The 22,423-nt window shown below is 40.7% G+C and overlaps 1 protein-coding gene across 2 annotated transcripts in view; it reads right to left on the reverse strand.

Annotated features, from left to right (window-relative positions):
* The window catches only part of BCL2 (BCL2 apoptosis regulator), a 480,191-nt gene extending 458,085 nt beyond the window's left edge, over positions 1-22,106 (reverse strand). The window contains exons 1-2 of one of the 2 annotated variants that reach the window (XM_063130278.1): positions 21,650-22,106; positions 20,497-21,381 (exon numbers count right to left, since the gene is read on the reverse strand). In XM_063130278.1, the coding sequence (XP_062986348.1) occupies positions 20,497-21,057 (561 nt within the window). In that variant the 5' untranslated portion in view covers positions 21,058-21,381; positions 21,650-22,106. Of the gene's footprint in view, positions 1-20,496; positions 21,382-21,649 lie in introns of those variants that run through there. The other variant, XM_063130277.1, reaches the window with a different exon arrangement.
* Positions 22,107-22,423: the final 317 nt, after the last annotated feature.

Raw genomic sequence — 22,423 nt, forward strand, 5'->3', positions numbered from 1 at the left:
TGAGCTGGTATCCCAACTTGAGTTGGTATTCCCCTCTCCCCGCCCCCAAAACACTTTAAAGATAATTCAGTAATTTGCTGTATCCATGGTGATTATTCATTGTTTTGGTCAATTAGAAGGATAAAACATATTGTTTTGTTGCATATTTATCACTGCATTCACATTTCATCCTGCATAAATCTTAAATGATTATTCATTTTCTCAATCCTCTAACCCTAAAAATGCAAAGGACCAAGTAGTTGCTTAGAATTTATTATATGACCAACATCACTAAGTGTTTCAATATACTTCAAGATCGCACCCTATCTCCACAGTAAATATGTTTTCTTATATCTAGATACCTGGGAGACATCCAAATGTTGGGTGTTCTGATATATAAATGGAAGAAATTGTGTCTTCAGATAATGTACTCAGACTGCCCCAACATTGATCAATGTTATCAGAGATGTTTCTGCTGAATTCTCTTCTACACATGTGAATTTAGATCTAGGGGTGGTGGTGGGGAAACTCTCTTTCTCAGATTGCTCTTCAGGGATCAGGATGCATAGAACTAATTGTATTACTTCGGTTTAACACTATTAATCAAAATATATACACAATGATATCAATACACTATGCTGAATCCAGTCTCCCCTGTATCAGAGTTTGGGAACCTGTGGCCCTCCAGACGTTGTTGAATTACATCTCCCATCATCCCTTACCATTGGCCATGTTGGCTGGAATCCAACATCTGGCAGGCCACTGGTTCCCAACTTCTGCCCTATGCATTGCACTAGGTCTGTGCAACCTTCCCATGAGCACAGCTCTCTCTGCACTGGAGGGCTGAAGAAAGGGAAGAGGAGTTCATGGTAGAGGATTCCCAAGCACAGAAGGTAGAGAGGAGGATGCAGAGAGGGACTGCATTCTCCCTTAAAGTATGTTCCATTGCTAACTTTGAGAATGCTAACGTAATAATGCTAATATATTGGACAATGGGTTGGGTCCAGACTTAGTCATGCTTAGGGTAGACCCATTGAAATTAATTGGACAAGATACTCATGACTAACTTGTTCCATTGACTTCAATGAGTCTACTCTAAGTATGACTAAACGTATATTTAATCCAATAAGAAATGTATCAGTTCTCTACTTAAAAATACCAGAGGCTACATACGCTAAAGTACAAAATTTATTATTAATAACCACAAAAACCAAAAACAAACAATAATAACCTAAAAGTTGGGGAAATCTCAAAAACAGTAGAACAAAACTTTAAATGTCAGCACGCAGATGCATTTACAAATAGAAATTACTTTAATTAGTGAAAGGAGCGAAAGGGGTGCATTAAAGCATTGGTGCCAACGCTAAGGAGATCCTTACCTTCCACTCTAGTGGATCCAAGGACCCCTTGCTGCCTTTAAACTAAATAAGAGCAATGACGGAATGCAGAAAGTCATTCCCAAATGCTTCAGCTATCCAAAGCTTGAGCATCTTATTGGAGAAACAGAAAATGCATCATGAACTGCATCATGTTCAAGGCAGAAATTCTTGAAGAAAGACATAGGGTTGTATCCAATGACGTCTGTCTTCTAATGGAATGGTCATGGCTAAGGGGATAGATTTCCCCCACAAAGCTCTCCACGTGTATCCCAAATCTCCTCCAAAGGGTTGGCACTCTCAAGAGTACATGGGGGTGGGGGGTGGGCACATGGATGCAAGAGCAAGAACAGGAAGGGGAAGTCACATTGTGTGATCAGAAATCTGCTTCTGTGACATTGGATGGAGTCCATAACTCTAAAGACAGATAAAGGCTAATAATAACAATAATAATGGTACTTTTACTTTTTATTAAACACGTACTGTATCTATAATTTCAGGGCTTCACAAGCATTCATTAAACACATGTCTTAAAATATTATTTAAATATTGAATGGATTTTTAAAAACCAACAACTATTCTTATGAATCTCAAAACCTTTAGCAATAGAAAAGTCAGGCACAGTTATGCAATATTAAAAGTATGTCGCATGTATCAGCAGTACGAGAACAGTTTAAATGTTTATAGGGCACATAAATCCATACAATTCCTTAGTCAGTTATATTTTTATTCATCCTTTACATAAAAGCTGCAGTAATGAAATGGTCTTATAAAAACTGCATCACTGTAAAATCTTAGACATTAACTGAAAGAGGAGGAGGAAGCAAAAGGAAAGTAATATTAGCAGTTGAAATTTGCATTTATTTCATCATGTAGGGCTACTTCAGATGTTTAGTCCCTGCCATGGTACGGTCTTCTCATGTCACTGTATTACCTCTGATTTGGGGTAGGGGGCGGATTGGTTTGAAAGAACCTCCATTATCAAACCCATGACTCATATGAAAAGATTAGCCTCCATGTTAGCTTTTCATGTAGGGTACACTATTGACTGAAGTGGGGTGGGAAAGGGGTACTTTCAAACAGTGAACTCCTACCACAAGAAAGCTCAGGTGAAACATTTCAAGAGAAGTTATGCTGGGGACATGAGCCGGAACAAAACAAAAGGTCAGAATTCCCTCAATTGGTGAAACCATCTAGAAACAGAGAACAAAGGGGATTGATTTCTAACCCCTTAGCTCAGCCTTCCACAACCTGTAGCCATCCAGATATTTTGAACCACAAGTCTCATGATCCCTGAACATTGCCTGTGCTGACTGTGGTTGATGGGAGTTGCAGTCAAAAACATCTGGAAGGAAGGCTGCTTTCACTAAAGCCATAAAGCTGCTGCAGCAGCTCTGTACCACTTATCCATATGTCTTAGGCCAGATCTACACCAAGAAGGATATTGCACTATGGAAGCAGTATGAAAACAGTATATAAGAGGCAGGAGCCACACTGCTGCTTTATAGCAGTATCAAAGTGCACTGACAACTGTTGGGGCCCATTGACACATACCATATACCACTTTCATACCGCTTTCATAGTGTTATATCCTACTTGATGTGGCTCCTGCTTCTTATATACCACTTTCATACTGTTTTCATAGTGCTATATCCTGCTTGGTGTAGATCTGGCCTTAGATGAGTCAAAAGGAGTAATCAAACCAATGCACACTTTTACAGGGTCCATGGCAACTGGACTTTCAATTAAAGCTCCATCCGACGAGCGTTTTATTGCATGCTCATTACTGGGCATTCACGGAGTTTGCTCAGGTCGCTCACATGATGTCGTCTGCCTCCCGCTCCTTCTGGCCTTCCTTGCACGACAAAAAAAACCCTGGTTAAGTGATGTATTTTTAAACATGGAATTGCTGCGCTCTCCTGCTGTGTGCAGGAGAAGCAGCGCCATTAGAACAGCGGACTCAATGGGCCTCATGCTCGTTGTGTACTTCCTCTTTTGAAAAGAGGTAATAACTGAGGAACGAAAACATGGGTGGAGAAGTGATGGTAGGGAGCGTGTTATCCCTCAGTGTGATGGTGCTTTACGAGTGCATCCCAACTATTGGCATTCGCCAAGGAATTATTCAGAGTATATTCTTTATAGAAAGAGTATTGCTCAGATGGGCAATTTAAACATTTGTAAGATCTGGCTGGTGAATTGTAGACTTGACACCCTGAAAGCCAAAGAACTGTGTGCACGTTTTTAAGAGAGGGAGGATATGGTTATAACATTCTGAAGAATTCCCCAACTGATGCCCCATGAGTATGTGATTTCCCACAAGCATAATGTAGGTAGGCTTACAAGTTCTTGCTTTACTTTGTTTTTATTTGATCACAAAACTATTCATAGAAAAAAAAATCTCTTCACTCTTCTTGTAATCAGAAATGTTCTTAGATTCTCACCATTATTATTTTTTGGTGTGCTGTTGGAAAAGAGAACTATGATCAAAACTACTATCAGGAAAAAACACATAACACAACTGCTGATTTTGGAAAGAATCATACTTGGAAAACCCATAAAGGTAAAAAGTATCTGCTTAGATATGTTCCTCCCTTGTTTGTAACAAAGAACAGAGTGGAGAGAAGTCATAAGCATCTAACTCGTGATAAGGAAGTACGGGTGAAAATCATCAGCTGATTATTAAGACAACAAGCATGGCTTTAATATTTAAGTCGAACAAAACGAAAGGAGAAATTTGAAGGATCACACTAAAAACCCACAGCAGCTCAAAAGCAATAAAAATAAAACATTTCTACATAGAAAACATATTGCCACAAACAATATGGCAATATTGCTATTTTTATTAAATCCAGGCTTCTGGTAATCCAAACTATTTATTCAAGTGGCAACCTTTGCAATGTAAATACCACAGGCAAATCCAGTCAAAATGTTTCTACATAACCTAGTATTTTCTCCCTCTTGATTGCCTTTTAGTATCACTAGTCTTAAGAAGGCTTAAGACAGCTAATTCTGGTTTAGCGTTATTGATGGGGGAAAACGACCATGTAAGAAGCTTGAGATCCTTCTCCCTTAACATGTTAATCTATTTGCAATGTATTATACCACTTCTTGTTAAGGCCAATGAGAAATTCTTATTTAAACAAAGATATTGTTTGGCATGGTGCTCCCACATCTACCAATTCAAATTCCATGAACTGCCTTCCGCACTCATAAAAGTGATTAGATGATGATGAGTTGACAGCACTGGGTTTTGCTTTTCATTCCAGAAGCTCAGAAATGTTGTTGCCTTGGTTTCATTCAGTCTGATTCTCAGACATCATTTTACCTATCAGGCTTTTTAAGTACCAAGACTGCAACCAGCAACATATAAAAAGTAGGATGTAATCACTGGCTGCTTCCCACCTGATGGACAACATTTACGATTGCCAGCATAGTTGTATCCAAAGACTACAGCCAGCAGTGAATTTATCTTGACAATGAAAGGAAGTATAAAACACCATAGCTGATGTTGCCTTCTAAATTTCATCAAATCTTTATAGCTATTGATTGGCTAAGAGAAGGAACAGTTTTGCGCTTCTCTGTCTTGGATGCATTCATACAAACTCAGCCATGTTTCTAAAAGATAATTCACCCCATAGCTGTTGCATCAAGTTCTAGTATTCCACAAAACCTTACCCATTTTCTGTTCCACTAATTACAGGGACAGCATAATCCATGCAGGATTGTCAACTCTCATGTTTCTTTTGCCACTATCAGTTGTGAAGAAACGCTTGAAAAAAAATTGCTGTTTTAAAGTCAATTTTTACCAGAAATTGGCAGTTATGTGCTGGGGCCAAGCAAAAGCTTGTTTTATTTCTTGCACGTCCAGTCTAAATTAATGAACAGTCAATTTACATCAATTGCATCCAAATACTAATCAAGTAAAAATAGTCCCCATATTCAGCGTCCCAATCTTCTGGATTACCAAGCACTTTACCAAAAGATATCCTTTACTGCATATCTCAGAAACTCTGGGTGCTTCCAGATGGAGAGCTTTTAGGCATTGTGCTGCTATTCCATCTTTTCTTCCTTAACAGATTATTTTTCTAGTAAGAAAAAAGGATGGGAGGGCTACAAATTGAAGATACTGTGATTAGAACCCCTTAGTAAAATTCCGAAGCCCTGCCCTGAATGCAGCACTGGCAATTTAGAAAATCCTTCATCCACATTCCTACTGAAATAAAATGGAACATGCAGCTCAGTAGTCCACATGTTTACTCAGAAGTTGTCATGCTGACATCAATAGAATCTACTTTCAGGTAAATGTGCACAGAAACTATAGCCTACAACACTGTAATCCTATACATGTTCACGGAGAGGTAAGTGCTGCTGTTTTCAGTGGGGCTTAGTCTCAGGGAAACAGGTACGGAATTGCAGCCTTCAGCACCCTGTTATAGTCCACTGATTTCAATAAGTCTCACATTCCCTAAGGGCAGAACTACATGTTATGCTATCACACACACACATTTCCCAAACATATGAGGGCTACTGGTTAACAAAGAATGCAGGGGAAGCGAGGGCCTTTGCAGGGAGAATCAACAAGAAGAAACATGTGCAGCTACATCATGCGAAGGTCCAGGACTAAGAGAGAAAAAGAAAAAGAAGATGATCCTATGTGGAAACATTTGCTGGGGAGATTTACCATTACAAGACAAAGCATGTGTTTGTTTTGTAATGTTTAGTTCTGCCCTCAGATGCATGCAACTAGTATTTTTGTAATCCAGAAAGGACCACCAGCACACACTGTGGGAGTGTTTGGACGATCAAAGGAGCAAAAGAAACTATCATGGCTTCTCCTCCAGCCCCCATGCATGCGACAGCAATTTGCATAATTATCCATGATGTAGCGTGATTTGCCATGTCATCCGAAGCTGCTGCGCAGTGCAGTGGGGGTGTCATAGAATAGTAGAGTTGGAAGGGGCCTATAAGGCCATTGAGTCCAACCCCCTGCTCAAGTGGCAGGTTGTAGGGTAGGTAGGGTAAGCCTATGCGGCAGGGTCTTGCTATTTACTGTGTTATCTGTACAGCACCATGTACATTGATGGTGCTATATAAATAATAATAATAATAATAATAATAATAATAATAGTAAGAAGCCAAACTCGCCATGTGCCAGGTTCAAACAACACAGCAACACACACTGCATCATGGGTAATTATGCAAATAGCAGTCACACACAGGGTCTGGGGGAGAAGCCACAAACACCATGTACATTGATGGTGCTATATAAATAAATAAAATAATAATAATAATATTGAGACTTGTTTTTATTCAGTAGTTATCACAATTGTGAAATCCTGCTAGGCTTGCTAACTGTTATTGTTTTTGCTTTTGTTTTGATTCATAGCCTTTATCGTCCCTATCCTAGGGATCAGAGAGAATAATAATAATATTTTATTTATTTATTGCATTTCTATACCACCCAATAACTGAAGCTCTCTGGGAGGTTCACAAAAATTAAAACCATTCAAAGTATAAAACAACAGTATAAAACCATAATATAAAATACAATATAAAAGCACAACCAGGATAAAATCAGCAGCAGTGCAGAAATACAAATTTAAAATGCAAATTTAAAACGGCAAGGTTAAAATTAATTTATAGACTGTTAAAATACTGAGAGAATAAAAAGATCTTCCTGGCGTCTAAAAGAATATAGTGTAGGTGCCAAGTGAACCTCCTTAGGGAGCTCATTCCACAGCTGGGGTGCCACAGCAGAGATGATGATGATAATAGTAATAATAATAATAATAATAGGAGGAGGAGGAGTTGTTGTTGTTTGGCAGCCCAGTTAAAACTAGTAAGTAACTTTTAAAATTTATTGTCTGAATAGTAACAATGACGAGTGGAAGGGGAATTCTCTAAAAAGCTGTTCTCTTCACTAACTTACGTAAGAGGTTTCAACACTAGAAGCGCTTCCCCCCTTTGGCTTAGCCACTTGTAATAAAACCCTGAAAATTTCAATTTCCAATTGAAAAAGTAGCATTTCTGCCATTAATATCCAGGCGCTTTTCATAAGGAAAATATAGTCAACAGAAAGATGTTTACATATGAGCATTGCTGTCATGATATGTCATTATTGCACATGCTAGCCAGTTAAGGGTACAGTACTATGCATGTTTAGACAGCATTCTGGGAATTGTAGAAGGGCTTTTTTCCTGTCTAAACATGCATAGGATTGCACCCTGGGAACTTTAACATCTTTTGCCCTTTAAGCTATGTGTTGACTGAATGTATTACTCAAGTCAAGCTATCTGATTTCTTTGTAACTCAGTTCATCATATAAAGACTGATTCACCTAAGTTGATGCCCTGAACCAGAGGTGGGAAACTTTTCTGAAGATCTAGTGGTAGTAGAATTGTTCTCATGAGAACAAATAATTTGGAAAGCTTCTTCATGGCACGTACATCTCCTTTGACAGTCATTTGGCCGCCTAAATTACACCCACAAAGGGGGATGGTGAGGGGGAAATAAGCTTTGATCAGAACATGACTGTAAATAGGCTTTTCAAAGTGAATAGCTCAACTCAAATTGTTTCAGCCTTAGAAGTTTGATTATTAACAATTCTGAATAGGCAGATTTCTAATCATTTATTTTTAGGGTTGTCAGATCTGCAACCTGAAAACTCTTTTGTTCTTCAAAGTTTCCGACACAGCCAATGAAGTGTGGGATGGGAGTTAGGAACTCTGCTGCCACCACTAAGCAGCAAGTGAGGGAGAAGAGGACGCCATAACCTAACCAGCAGGCATCCAGAGACAGTACTGAAGCAGAGGGAGGCTGGAGGCCTTGCTAGACGAGGCCTTAGCATGTTTTGAGGGCCGGTTTCCCTGCTGTGTGTCCACATGACACACAGGGGAATCCAGCCCCAGGCCACACTAAAGCCTCCCTTAACGCACCATAAGCGAAGTCGCTTATGGCGCGCCTTTTCCGCAGCTCCGGCCTGAGGCCGGGGCTGCGGAATGTCTAGCGACTTCCGTGGCTTTTTGTGGCCACTCGCTTACTCGCGAGTAGCCGCAAAAAGCCACGGACTGGGCACAGCGCTGAGCGTTGTGCCCATCAGGCCGGGGGGGGATCCCGGGGGGCGACACGGGAGAGGGGGAGGGAGGGCTGGCACAGGGCGACGAGGGGGAGGGAGGGCTGGCACAAGGCGACGAGGGGGAGGGAGGGCTGGCACAGGGCGACGAGGGGGAGGGAGGGCTGGCACAGGGCGACATGGGAGAGGGGGAGGGAGGGCTGGCACAGGGTGACACAGGAGAGGGGGAGGGAGGGCGGGGAAAGAGGGGGCAGGGGGCTTAATTTTTTAAAAAAACCTTACCTTGTCCACAGTCTTCGGGGTGCATGTGGCCCCTTTAACAAAACAAAAAAAATGGCCGACGCTGCAGGGCTTCCGTCGCCCCTGCGCGTCGGCCGTCTAGGAGGCGGGGCGGCGCGCGCTGAAGTCAACTCACCGTCGCCCCGCCTCCCTGCTGGCTTATCCGGCAGGGTCTAGCAAGGCCCTGGGTTAGAAACATGCATTTCCACACCTGCTGAATGCACCTGCATTGTGGTGAAGTTAGCGCCCTCCACTTAAACAGGGTAATACTGGTTGGGATCAACAGTAGCAGCAATACGGCATGGTGATGAACCCAGCCTCCAGTGCCACTTCTCAACACCCACCAGTAAATACACAAGGCTCAGTGGTGACGTTTCAGGACTCCCTCTCTTCTCACATCACTCTGGTTGCATTGATAGATTTAAAAGGAGCATAAAAGGGCCCATTTTACCAACTTGGCAACTCTGTTTCTGTTTGCTTGCGTACTTACGGGAACCTTGCCGGCCAAAATAACCAGAGGTCCACAACTCCTACCATCCCTCACCATTGGCTATGCTGGCTAGGGCTGATGGGAGTTGCAGGTCAAAACATCTGGAGGGCTACAAGTTGCCCACCTATGTTTGTTTTTTAAAATCACAAAACACCTTAAAGTATGTTTTATAACCCCTCAAGGTTCTCTGTTTCAAACTTATACAGCACAAAAGCAAGGATAAGTTTTCTTTAAAAACACATGAAGAAGTCAAGGCGCTACCTGACCCTGATTTAGAGCCACCTGCACAAGACGGACTCTGCATGAGGCTCAATGTAGCCCTTTAATTCCCCCCCTCCCACAATGGCCTTGAAGCAGGTGTTCACAGTGCTGGCACACTGCAACATCCCTGCTCTTTACTTAGAATGGGAAGGTTGTAATGCTCCGAAAGTATGAACCTGTTCAGATGACACACTAAGCCATGGTAGTTAAGCATTTTGAGCTAAGCATTATGGCTTAACTCAAAAGGAATGTGAACCATTCCTAACCATGGTGGTTATAGAACCACGGTTTAAACATACTCACTATTTGCTGCAAAAGCGTTACCGGCCTAATTACGGCATAGTATGTTGTCTGGACAGGCCCTAAGAGGCCCTGTTCACCCCATAGTCCTAGTCTGCAGATTACACTTTCTGAGCAAGACCAGCCTGTGCATATGTAGCCCAGGGAACAGTGAGACTGCACTATGGGAATGAGGGATCACCCATTGTATATAATGGCCAGGGATGGTGTGCAGTGCTAGCACTATCTGCACCCACCTGAGATGCTGAGGGATGGAGGAGTTAAAAGGGCTTAATTTTGCCCTATGGGGGACCCCTCTCAAATGACACAATGGGGTGCACTCAATCTTTTCCTAATTCATTAGACTACAACAGAAAGAACCCCCAGTGATAAAAAGTCAAGTTCTTTATCAGCAATGATATATTTTATATCATTGCTGATAAATGTCTGAATGACCTCCTAATGACTGCACCATGCTTCTATGCATATTTACTAAGAAGGAAGTCCCACAGAGTTCAATAGAACTCACTCACAAATAAGAAAGGCAACAAGTCTTTATCAGGAGGCAAGTTAAAAACTAATTTGTTACTCAAGCTTTTCATCTTATTTAGTTTTAGAATTTTATCATCCTGCTGCTGCTACCTTGAATTTTAATTGCATTTTGTTTGCTGTCTTTTACTTTACTTTTCAGTTTCAGAACAGTGTATTTATCCTGCTGTCTTGTACTGCTATTTTCTTCTTTTGTACACACTTTCAATATTTCTTAACAGAAAAAAACAGAAAATAAATGTTATAAACAAACAAAAGACTGCAGCCTTACATTTATTTAAACTACTAAGCATGCTCAAGGAAATGCAGGGATTGTTACCAAGTAACTGTGCAAAAAATTTCAGACAGGTTGCAATCATTGGACAGGTTCATATGTCACTTTAAGCTATGTTGGCTTATAAACTACTCATAGTGGCTTACAAACCACTGTATCCCCCACACTATCAGGCAAATAAGCTACTGTGCATAGCTTATTTTCCCAGCCCTCCTGTTTGGCAGGTGGCAGCAGTAAACCCTTGGATGTTTGCAGAATTGGGACAAAGCTTGATACACAGTTTGCCCCAAAGGGAGACACCCAGTGATCCACAGTTGAGTGCTTTTCTCATTGGCTATCTGCAACTGCTAGAGCAGTTTTGACCGCTCTTGGCAAGCGACTCTGTAGGTGCTCTTAAAACCACTCTTTAAACCACTGTGGAGTGCCAGACAACATAATAAGCCACCATGGTCTAAATAAACCTCCCTGTAGACATGGCTTATCAGGATGGCTTATTTTGGCTAAAAGCGCTCCCAGATGATACAATAAACCATAGTGGTTTATAAGCTACTGTGAGTATCTTATAAACCACCATGGCTTATCATGACATGTAAACCCAGTCATTCTCTATTATTTTAGCAAATAATGGGCAGATCTATAAGCAACATTTAAAATCTATATGATTAAATTTGCACAGAGACTCTGTTCATAGTTTTAGATAGATTTAAGTGCTATCATGTAATTCTGGCTACTAATAGCATCAAATTTTGGGTTCGTTTAAAATCAAGTGAGGTGTGCAAGAATTCTATCATTATTCCATATATACATTAAAACACAGACAACAGTCAAATAATGTGATTTGTGTCACAGGGCATATCTGCAATAGAAACATAAGCTGATTTACATACAGGATAGCTTTATCTGAAGCACTTTCATTTAACTGCTGTTTTCACTTTTCCAGGAGTTATAATAGTTAAAGAGGTTTAAATCATTTACAGTGTTATTGCGTAGACATGCCCATAGCCTTTTAGCTATCTGTATGGTACTACATGCATCTTACTGCACATGTCTAGCCTCCCAAATCTTAGGTTGCTTTTTTTTAAAAAAAAGAAAGAAAATGAACTCTTTTTTTTAGTATTGAAATTGTCTCAAGCAATGAAGTGGATCAAAACAAAGTTAGTTGAACTAGTTAGTCATGGCAAGTCCCACTGATTGTAATGGGAACTAAGAGGAGCTAACTTAGTCTGGATCTATACTTACGTGTATACCAAATTTCAACTTGCTATTTTTATGGAAGTACCCTAACAGTTTTGGCTCACCTGTGAGCCCATCAGTCTGTGAGTGAGGCTCACACATGTGGAAGGAATGCAGTTCAGTGGGCTGGTTCCCATGATGGCGAAGGGGGAAATAAGCCATGGTGGTTTATTTCCCCATCCACCTACTGGGGATCAGCATAATTATCCTCAGCAGTACAGCTTGTCATGTTGTGCGAACCCAGTGAAGGTGGTTTCCTGCTGTATGTAGGTTCTGAGTGGCTTGTTACCTATGGCAACAAGCCACCCTCACCAGATTCACACAATAAGACAAGCCATGCTGCTGAGGGTAATTATGCTAATCCCCCCAGGACATGCCAGGCTTATTTCCCCCTCCATGGTTGTGGAAACCTGTTCAGTGGCACCACTTTGCATGCAAAATGTTCCAGGTTCAATCCCCAGCATCTTCAGGCAGGGCTGGTAAAGACTCTAGTCTGAATTTCTGGAGAGGCTCTGTGAGTTAGCGTTGATAATACCAATGGCCTAATGCAGTGTAACGCCACTTCCTATGTTCCTATATAAGTGATATATCTAATGTGCCTCCAAAAGGAATACAAGTAAATTGAAAATAGAGCGGGTCTGAAATGATAATGGCAGTATTAATCCCAACTATAGTGTTAACTCAATCGGAAAGCAAGAATTCATTCATGGTGGCACTTCAAAAGTTGTCAAGCTGTGTGCACTTTCAGGAGCCAAATTTTAAAGAAATGTCATTATTAATTAAATCAAACAGCCAGAACATAATAAAATCTCTAACCCATTACCAACATTTGCACTTGCCAAGTATTTGCAGATGCTATTCCTGTTGCGGAGCAGAAGATTTATAACACTCTACACCTCCATCTATCGTATTGTTATACATGGAATGAAAAACACTGTCCCAGAACTGCCCTGAGAAATAAATGTGTGCTGGATTGCCAACAAACTCTGCTCCCTCCTCATGGTTATGGTATTTATTACTGTTTGGTCACAGACCTCCAGAACCAGCATTTGCTGCATGGAGATAATAGGTGAAGCATAAACTTTATTCTCTAGTTTGTGTGAGAAAAGAAGATGAATAACAGCTCAGTTCATAGTTCACAAACTACATCAAAAGTTATTTCATTGCTCACATTTAGTGCCTGATTGGTAAATTTGGGGTTGAAATGTTGCCCCAAGTAATAGACATCTTATGCTTCCCCTGGCTGCCTACTCTTTAACCAGTCTCCTCTTTACCCTCATGTTATTAAATTAACTGCCTGAATACAAGTATTTTCTTTGAGAAGCTGCTTGCATCAAACTGGAAGTTATTGTTTTGTAAGTGCATACATGCCCTGTCCCCATTGCAAACAAAACGCTTCTCGTATGGCAAAAAATCATTGTCTGGTCAAATAAGTCATTTTGAACCACTATTCGCAATGTGGTTTCCAAATATTGGGGTGAATTCAACACAAACATATGAACATGCATACACACACCTTAGCCTGCTTTCTGAAATAAAATCTCAGGCCTAATTCTCCTTTGCTATATCCCAGTGTTCTACTATTACAGTTCTATTTGTCCCTGATGCAGTTATCCTTTATTTATACCACTGTGTGGGAGCTGAAAGTACGGCTTACAAGTTTAACATTCCATGGATCTTATCCAATACCCACTGAAAGCTGAAAAGTTCCCATCAGGTTCAATAAACTCTAAATCACAGCCCATGTGGAAAAGGTGCAATTATATAACTTCACTAAACTTTTAAACTTCATGTACTCCATCTCTGAAACGAATTCCAAACATATCATGCAACAAAGACACTTCTATTTTCTTTAATCACTAAAATGCTTTCAACTGTATCACAGCATTGCTGAACCTCAGGTATAGGAGTCAGAGTGTACTGACAAGATAAAAACTTCTAATCCCATGGGTCCCACGCATTCTGTGTGTGAGTATGAGTGATTATCTAGCAACCATCTAAGATGGGAAAAAGGAGAGGAAAAATGATGTTACGGCTGCAATTTCTGAAAAGCTTATGGTACTCTGTGACATTTAGGAGACTGGAGCTGCGTCAGTGACTAGAAAGCACAACAGAAAGTTGGAGAGCACATTAGGCAATCCGTCAACTGGAACAAAAGAGAACTACAGTTTAGTAACAGCAGAATAAAAGCGTGTAAAAACAGGCCAAACATAAAATCAGCAGGATCAGCATATGACTCTAAAAGGCACTCTTTTTTTCTGTCAGAGAGCTTTCTCTCTTTTGACCTTCCTCACAAACACACACATACTCACAGCATGATAATCAACATTATTATAAAAATGCATGTTTGTTAAAAAGCTTAATTCCCTTTCATTCAAATAAGGCAAAAATGTGCAGTATGACTCACCTTGGTAGGTTACAGAGATCGGTGCATGATATTATAATTTTTTTAAAAATAATTCATTGCACCAGTGTTACAGCATTGTCTGAAGAACAAAACATTTATACCACTTATTGTTCTCCATACAGCAGCGCTCTGAAGATCTCCATAAATATTAAATAAAAGTAGGAACTAAAGACTTTGATAACCTGATTATTTAAGTCTTGCCTCCTGTTTACTCTTCTAGGCTGGCCCTGGGATCTGTTCCCTACCTCTTCTATGATACAAATCCATGTACATTGATGGTGCTATATAAATAATAATAATAATAATAATAATAATAATAATAATAATAATAACTCAAAGTTGTACATTTGTAGGTGTATCAATATCTCAGTTCCTTGAATAGCATGGCTTATTTTAGGGAGATATACTTATGTGGAGAACTTTACCAGAAAAGTTCAGATCTATATCAGATGGAAGTGTGTGAATACTTATGGTAACAGACACTTCCTGTGGGCAAAGGAGACTCAGCACTACTGGCTCTTTAAAGAGAATTCAGAAGTAGCTTGGAATTTTTTTCAGTCAATCAAGGAAAACAGAAGCCCAGGAAGACTCTGGGTAACCCAAGATTATGCAGTAAAGACCCCCCCCCCACGACATACATCCACTAGAGATTAAAAATAAACATGGTCTGGTGCACATCTGGAGGGGATCTACACTACTGCTTTTAAAGCGCTTTAAAGCACTTTGAAAACGTTTTGAAAACTGTATATGCAGTGTGTCCTGGGCCCCAACAGTTCTCAAAACCGTTATAAAGTGCTTTAAAGGAGTAGTGTAGATCCTGCCCTGATCTCCCCACTTCCTTGTGCTATGCATGTGACCAGAACTTCTACATTTTATTAGAGACCATCAGTGGCTTCCACCTGAAGCAAAGCTGCACAACAGATTACAGATGAGGATCAAAACTATAGTAGAGCTAACCCAGGTTTGGCAATCTCCCCTTTCCCTTGTTATCTTATCAAAGATAGGAGCATACAGTCAGGGAAGATACGTTTATACATATACTAAGACCATTCTTCATGGGGCATTTACTCACTTGCAGGGCTTGATACCACCAATGAGATGACAAAGCTCCATTAAACTGGAATATCTGGTCCTTGCAGTTCACTTACTGGAAAATGCTTCCGCTTATAATTTTGCATACCAGTGCATGAATCCTATGACTCTTTTGCTGTGTTATCTTAGGACAATTTGGAAAAGCACTTTGCTTAATGCTAATACACACTCAACTTGGGACATAATGTCAAATTTGCTATGTAAACCAAGTCATCATAATTATTCAAGATTTTTTAAAAAAATGTTTGAAGTCTTTTCTCCCTGTCTCATATTCTGATCCTATGGATCATCTTGCATCAGAAACATTAGGGCAGAAACGTCTTCTTTGGGCCCTGCATGGATCATGAAGGCTTTAAGGGGGACATGGTATCTTCCCAGCAGTATGAGATTTGTTTAGTGTGTCAAAATCACAAATAAGGATACTAAATCCTAGTAATTGAGCAGGGATTTGGCTTGGGTCTCCCATATCCAAGCAATTCCTTTCTCCCATCTTGTACCTTTCAACATATGTATAGAAAGAGGGAGAAAATGGCAGAAGACACGACTTGTTCACATTCACAAACTGATGTGAACCTGTGGTGGCCCATTCACACATCTTCTCTTATCAGGTCAAACACAATGCTTTCCCATTACATCAACTTACACATTCAGCTGTTGGAAAGCAATCAAGTGATATACATGCAAGTGTGAATCAAACCTTGGTCATATTGGCTCCATCAGATATAAATCTGACCTACTCATGAACAGCTTTCCAAAGTGTTTGCCAGCTGCCAAACACATACACACACAACAAGGCACCTCCAAAGAAATGCACAACCAACTGTACACAAAGAACACAGGGTTTGGACCTCCTTCAAACCTCAGCTCCCTGAAGTTATGAACATTTAGATGCTGCCTAAAACATCTTTTGCAATCATGGAAACAGCCTGGAGGAAACGTCCAAAATGACAAGGTGAGAAGACATATCTACACAATAATTTAAAAGTGGTTTGGCAGACAGTCTCTCTTCCCAGAAACCTTGAAAACTGAAGTTACACTGTAGCAGCTAGAAATCTTTAATTGCTTTGCTCAGCACTGTCACCAGACTACAAATCCCAGGATGCTTCTTGGGGATGGCTTCACTGAAATGTGTAAAGCCCCAATACAACTTGGTAAATGTAGTGGTACTTGTAACACAATATTGCAATGTTAAGTGCTTCTGTTCAGAGTTCAAGATACTTTATTCACCCCATTTTCCATTTCTAACCCACCCACCCCAACAGTCAATCAGCATTCCATAGCCCCTTATTAAGTTGTTGAGGAGAGGGTTCTCTGGGGATCTTTTTCCTGAAGAAATTTTGTTTTTTGTTTGCATAAGTGGTGTCATTTTGGCTACTTAAGGACTGATGCTTGGAGAATTAGTATATACAAGCAGACACTGTAACAAAATCTTTCAGTGTGAAAAGTTTCCCCTTAGGATTCCACCAACTTCATCCCATCCCCCCACCCCAAATGCAAAAGTTAATGACCATTCTATGGCCACTGAGCACACTCAGTTCTCATTTGGCTGTTTGGGGTCTCTCCCCCAACCCAACCCACCATTAGGTTTTCTTGTACTTCTGCAAAACTTGGGGCTTCGGCTATGTAAGCAATGGCACTTGCAGCTAGATATTAAAAACAAAGAATGATAATGCAATGATAGCTGAAGCCAATAAAAATAACCACATAACAGTGTAATCCTATGCATGTTTTCTGAGAAGAAAATCCCACTGTGCTGAATGGGACTAGTAAGTGTGGTTTAGGATTGCAACCTAAGTGAAGAATTATTCAGTGGCCTTGTATGTCCCACTATATTAATACCTTCCACTCAAGAAACATTTAGGGTCTATGCCATGGAGGCAAAATCAGGTTTTCTTCAACTGACTGGGTGAGAACTTGCCAGGATACGCTTAACTGCATTTCTGTGTTGGTTTTTAATTTCTCTCTGGAATACCTCAAACACGGAAAATAAGAGCCACCTACTGGACTATGAAGGGCCACATCCTGAGCACTGCTGATATGAAATCCACTCAGTACCGTCACACTTGACTTGTCAAAGAATGCATCTTCCAAGAAAAATACAAGTTTTTCCCAAAGGTAATCACATTCCATATCTCCTAACTCATAAATGGCTATTCTGCTTTCATCACTTCTAAAGAAAAGCATTCTCAGAGGTGGGGTTGGGGGTTGGGGGTTGGGAGAAGAGTACTAGACACTGGAATTAAAATCAAACATCCAATTGAGAAATGTTTAAGGAATGCAGCAAAAACTTCAAAGATGCCTAGTACATATTAAGCTTCTACTGTGATTAATGTCTTGTTTGCAAGAGCAATACTGTGATATTTTAAATTGGCATGCAAATCATTTGTGTTCTCCTGTGCCACCCAGAAAGTTTCTCTTTCTTCTGGTGAATAATAGCTGATTTGGGGTAGAAGGATAAATAAAAGCATTACCAAAAACTAGGGTGAAGGCATGCTAAGTATAGTAAATCTCCATGTCTTTAATTTAACGGCTGCTTCTAATTCCAAAACACATCAGCCTTGTAGTGGAAATGTGTTAGCTCAGAATAAGGTTGAAGACTAAGGCCTGGTTCAGACATGCATTGGTAGCACTTGATTAGTATGCTTCTGTTGGCTGGAAGCTGAATATGTGAACCTGGAGAATTGTGTTCTAGATGATGTGAGGAGAAAGGACAATTCCATCTGTGATGATCTACTCACACCTACAAGTCATCATTTGATGTTGCAGTGCTGAACATACATGTGAAAACTAGCCCTGAGGTCATAAAGCATATCTTGCAGACCACAAACAGGCAACACTGGAACAAGTGGTCACTTTTGGTACCTATTAAGGTTCATAATAGTAAGCAATGAAGGTTGTAGCTCCTTGCAGTTCATATTCTGATCCACAATATTTTCAGCATTTTCTTTTCTGTCTGTAAAGACATGCAAGATCTCTACAGAATGTGTGCCCTGTTATGTATTGTAAAGTTGTGCTGGAGCAACTGCCCATCTGCTTTGTCTTAAGCTCCACCGGAGGCACTACACTTAGGATCAGAATACCAGCATTTTAATAGTAGTATATGCTTGGTTAAAAAAAAAAAGTTGGCACATATATTATCAACAGTAATTCCAAGAGCAGGTGTGGAGCTGATCCAAAAGAAAAACCTGGCAGGACCTAAAATGGTTTTTCTGGTTATATCTTGAGGTGAAGTTAGGGCTGGTGTGAGTAATAGGAAAGCTTGCTGTCTAGAGATAAAGAAAGCCCAATAAAAGATGTAATTGGGGGGAAATTTACTTTCTAGTCTATATTTAAATAATCTAACTAATTTCTTTTTCTACTTAATAGAAGACAATTCCAGAGCTCATAATTAGTGTCTCAACAAGAGAAATTGGGGGTATATAATTAGTTTTAGCACTGCTATTCATAAAAAGTCAAGGAATCGCCTAAAGAAGGGACTGGGTGGGAGGGTATCATAACCCAAGTAAGCCCACCTTTAAACACCAAAGTTACTCCCTCTTTCCCCCCTATATTTCTAGTTCTGTGTTGTCTTCAGTTCCATTGTTTTTTCAATGAAGACACTCCACCAGCGAATCTAAACCCATCAGTTGGGCATCACTAGTTTAATAAAGCAAGAAGATGAGATGTTGCAGTTAATGAAATAACACTACAGTGACGTTGGTTGAAAACAGAAAGGGATGAAGCTACATTGCTATAGACAGGAAAAGGTAACACTATCTGCTTATGTAAGATTCATCCTTCCTGAGCACTTCCACTTTCCCTTCCATCGGTGACTTTTCTATGTAGAATTCATCTTTTCTTAGAACTACAGTAGATCACAACAAACGTCATACACTTTCTAAGAACTAGTCAAAGAAAATGTAGATTTCCTACATGAGGTTCATTTCTTATTTACCCTTCAAATAAGTCTAGAGAATCTTTAAACAAGATATTTTTTAAAGAAATTAAAAACTTGCTTCGTTATCTCTGCTATTATAAAACATGATACATATACTCATTTTTTTCCTTGTAAAAACTTTGCCCATCAATATGAACTTAACCTGCTTAATATGGTTGCACTGGGTACAAAGGCACACATGCAGAATTTCTGTTACCCAAGTAGTTTATGGAGCATCCCAAACATATAAACAAAGAATTTCAGCAACAATGGAAGCATTGTGAAGCATACCAACAAGGATTATGGGACATGCACACAAAGGGTTGGATCCAGATTTACCCTGGATCAACTGCGCTGGTTGAAGTGAACTCCTACCTCCTCCTTAGCACAGCAACCCCTCCAGTCCCCTGAAAATACTGCACAGAGAGCCAGGAGACCCTTCTGAATGGGGGGAGATATGGTGTGGGGGGATCCCCAAAAATTGGGTGGAGGGACTTTCCATAAGCACATCCCTTCCTCTCACAGAAGGCAGATCCTGGATCCAACCCAACATTTGTGCATGTAGGAGTCTGAAATAATCAAAGTTCGGATAATGAGTATTCTACCATGGTATATAGTGATAATCTGCTTTTTGTATTTCCCCCCCCCCCTTGCTTCTTCAGGCTCACTCAAGAAATAGTCCATGCATAATGTGAACTAGCTGCAGCATCATTAGTTTTCCTCCTTCATGCTTTTAAATTGTGACCTCATTTTACCAGTAAGTTTCACACAACCTATGAATGACATCAGTGATTAAGGCTTGATTGAAACAAGATGAGGAGTTCTCAGTGTAACTTGAGAGAGCAGGGCTCAACACAGCCATCAGCAGACCACAAGGACTTACAGTGACATCACCCCTGAAACACCTCACTTTTGACATCTACCTTGACATGGCATGGCCACTGATGTTCAGTGACCATTGCCAGTTGAACTAGCAAAAGTAGTATCAGACCCACTGCAGATGTGAAATTATTGTGTCTAGTATACGAGGTCAATGGTGTGAGAAGCAGTCATAGTGACCATTCTCTATGGTAAGTGGTTATCACATTTTGTCCTGAAGCAAACTGCTTAAAACAGTTATGCACAGAATAACCGGAGCCACTAACCTCTAACAGTGACACTCTCAATGAGAAAAGCTAGCCACACAAGCCACACTTGACCCCGCTGCAAATATATCAGCAAACTGTAATCTCGAAATAGTGACGTTACTGTATATGAGAAAGGAAACACATACACAACTGGCCACATACCCAGCCTCCATTGTCCTGGATCCAGTTGTGCAGGTGCCTGTTCAGGTACTCGGTCATCCATGCAGCGATACTGTCCACAAGGGGTGACATCTCCCGACTAACACTCTCCACACTCAGCATGCCACCAAATTCAAAGAAAGCCACAATCCTTCCCCAATTGACCCCGTCTCGGAACAGCTCTTCCACGACTGCAACAAAACGACTTCTGGCAGTGACAGGGGTCAAGTGGAGCTGGCCAGACATTTGAGCAAAGTCCCTCTGGTAACGCCGTGAAAACTCATCTCCAGCTTGGCGTAAAGTTGAGTGGACAACCTGTGGCACTGGGTGTTGTTCATCAACAGGAGGAATGCTACTGACAGCAGCAGAGCCTGGCAGCTCAGAAGGCAGGGATGCCAGCCCAGCAAGGTTAGGGAAGGTCCCAGCAGCAGCAGCAGCAACAGGAAGGTTTTCTCTGTCTCCACTGGCAACCCAGTCATATCCTTTCTGTGACAGCTTGTAATGGATGTACCTCAGCACTATCTCCCTGTTATCGTAACCTCTTATCCCAGGGTGAGCCATCATTTGTAATGAGTTGGATAGAGAAAAAAGGAAATCAGAAGTGGATGAAATGTCCCCCACACACACACCCAAAAAATGAAGCAGCAAGTAATAATAAGTGCCAGTATTTATATATGATCCAGTTGTTTCATTCTATGCAGTTCCATTGGCTAAGGTATGGGGGAGTCCTCGGGGTCTCAAAGGTATTTCCGTCTTCCCAGCGTTTCTTCCTCAGTGTGTTACACGATGGAAACTGGATTTAAAATGCACCCAGTACTGTATTCCAAATGTAATACTGATTGTAACATTTATTTTCAGGAACCTTCCCTCCTCTGTGTTGAAATACATCTAAAATAAGAAAATCAGATGTTTATTCAAAATCAGGTGCATTTCCCGCACCCCCTCTCCTACATGCTGAACTAGGATACAAATGAAGAAGCTGCTATGCACACATTCCCCAAAAAAAACCCTGACATTCAAAATGATTTACTAAGCAGAGGAGCTTCCAATGCGAATTCATGTAAAGCACATTCAACTAAAAACTCTCAGCTGTTTTTTTTTAATTTTTAATTAAAAAAAAGTTACATAAAGTAAATTTCCTGTGGAAAATACTTACTTGAATTAGAAATTTGCTTTTCTGTCAAGCTTCCTTAAAGGAAAACAAAATAAAATAAAACATCACAGGTCTTCTAAAAGATTAAATGCAAGTTTGTTTGATGATTCCAAAAAATGAAACAGCCTTCAGATATTGTTGAATTACTATGATTTCCAAAAATAGGCTCCTGTTTGAATGACATTTCCAAAGATATGTCAAAACTCAGAAATCCTGCCTCTGAACTTCAGGAAAGAGAACCACCCGAAATAGAGACTGAAGGGGAGGGAGCGAATCTGAAAAGCATCAGAGAAATGCATATTTAAATCCAGGCACTTTAATTAGTGCTATGCTCCAGTGCAATAGATTTCAAGATGAACGTAGGTTCATTCAGACAAGAATCTTGAGGTCAATATCCACCACATACAAACAAAAATAAAAAGAGGACTGATTCCCAACCAATACCCCCTTCACTGTTCAACTCCAGGGGGATTTAAAAAAAAAAAACAGTCCCCCTCCCCTCCAAAAAACAGCTTTCTTTTTTTGCTTTTTTTAGAAAAGGTAACTGCCCCACGAGGCAAAGGAGGGGGGGGAAATGGGGCGTGTCTGAAGTATTAATTGATCCTGACCACCCCCCACCCTCGCTCCCCAGTGCCCTTGCTACCCCGGGTAGCCGTGCAAAGCTCCCCAGTCACGAGGCGCCTCCTCCTTCTCCAGCGAGAGCTGCAGATTGGATGCGCTGCGTCCGGCGCGGCGGCGGCGGCTGTTGGGGAGGTCCCGGGGGCAGGCGAAGCATAT

Source organism: Elgaria multicarinata, chromosome 7, assembly GCF_023053635.1.
Source record: "Elgaria multicarinata webbii isolate HBS135686 ecotype San Diego chromosome 7, rElgMul1.1.pri, whole genome shotgun sequence".
Lineage (NCBI taxonomy): Eukaryota > Metazoa > Chordata > Lepidosauria > Squamata > Anguidae > Elgaria > Elgaria multicarinata.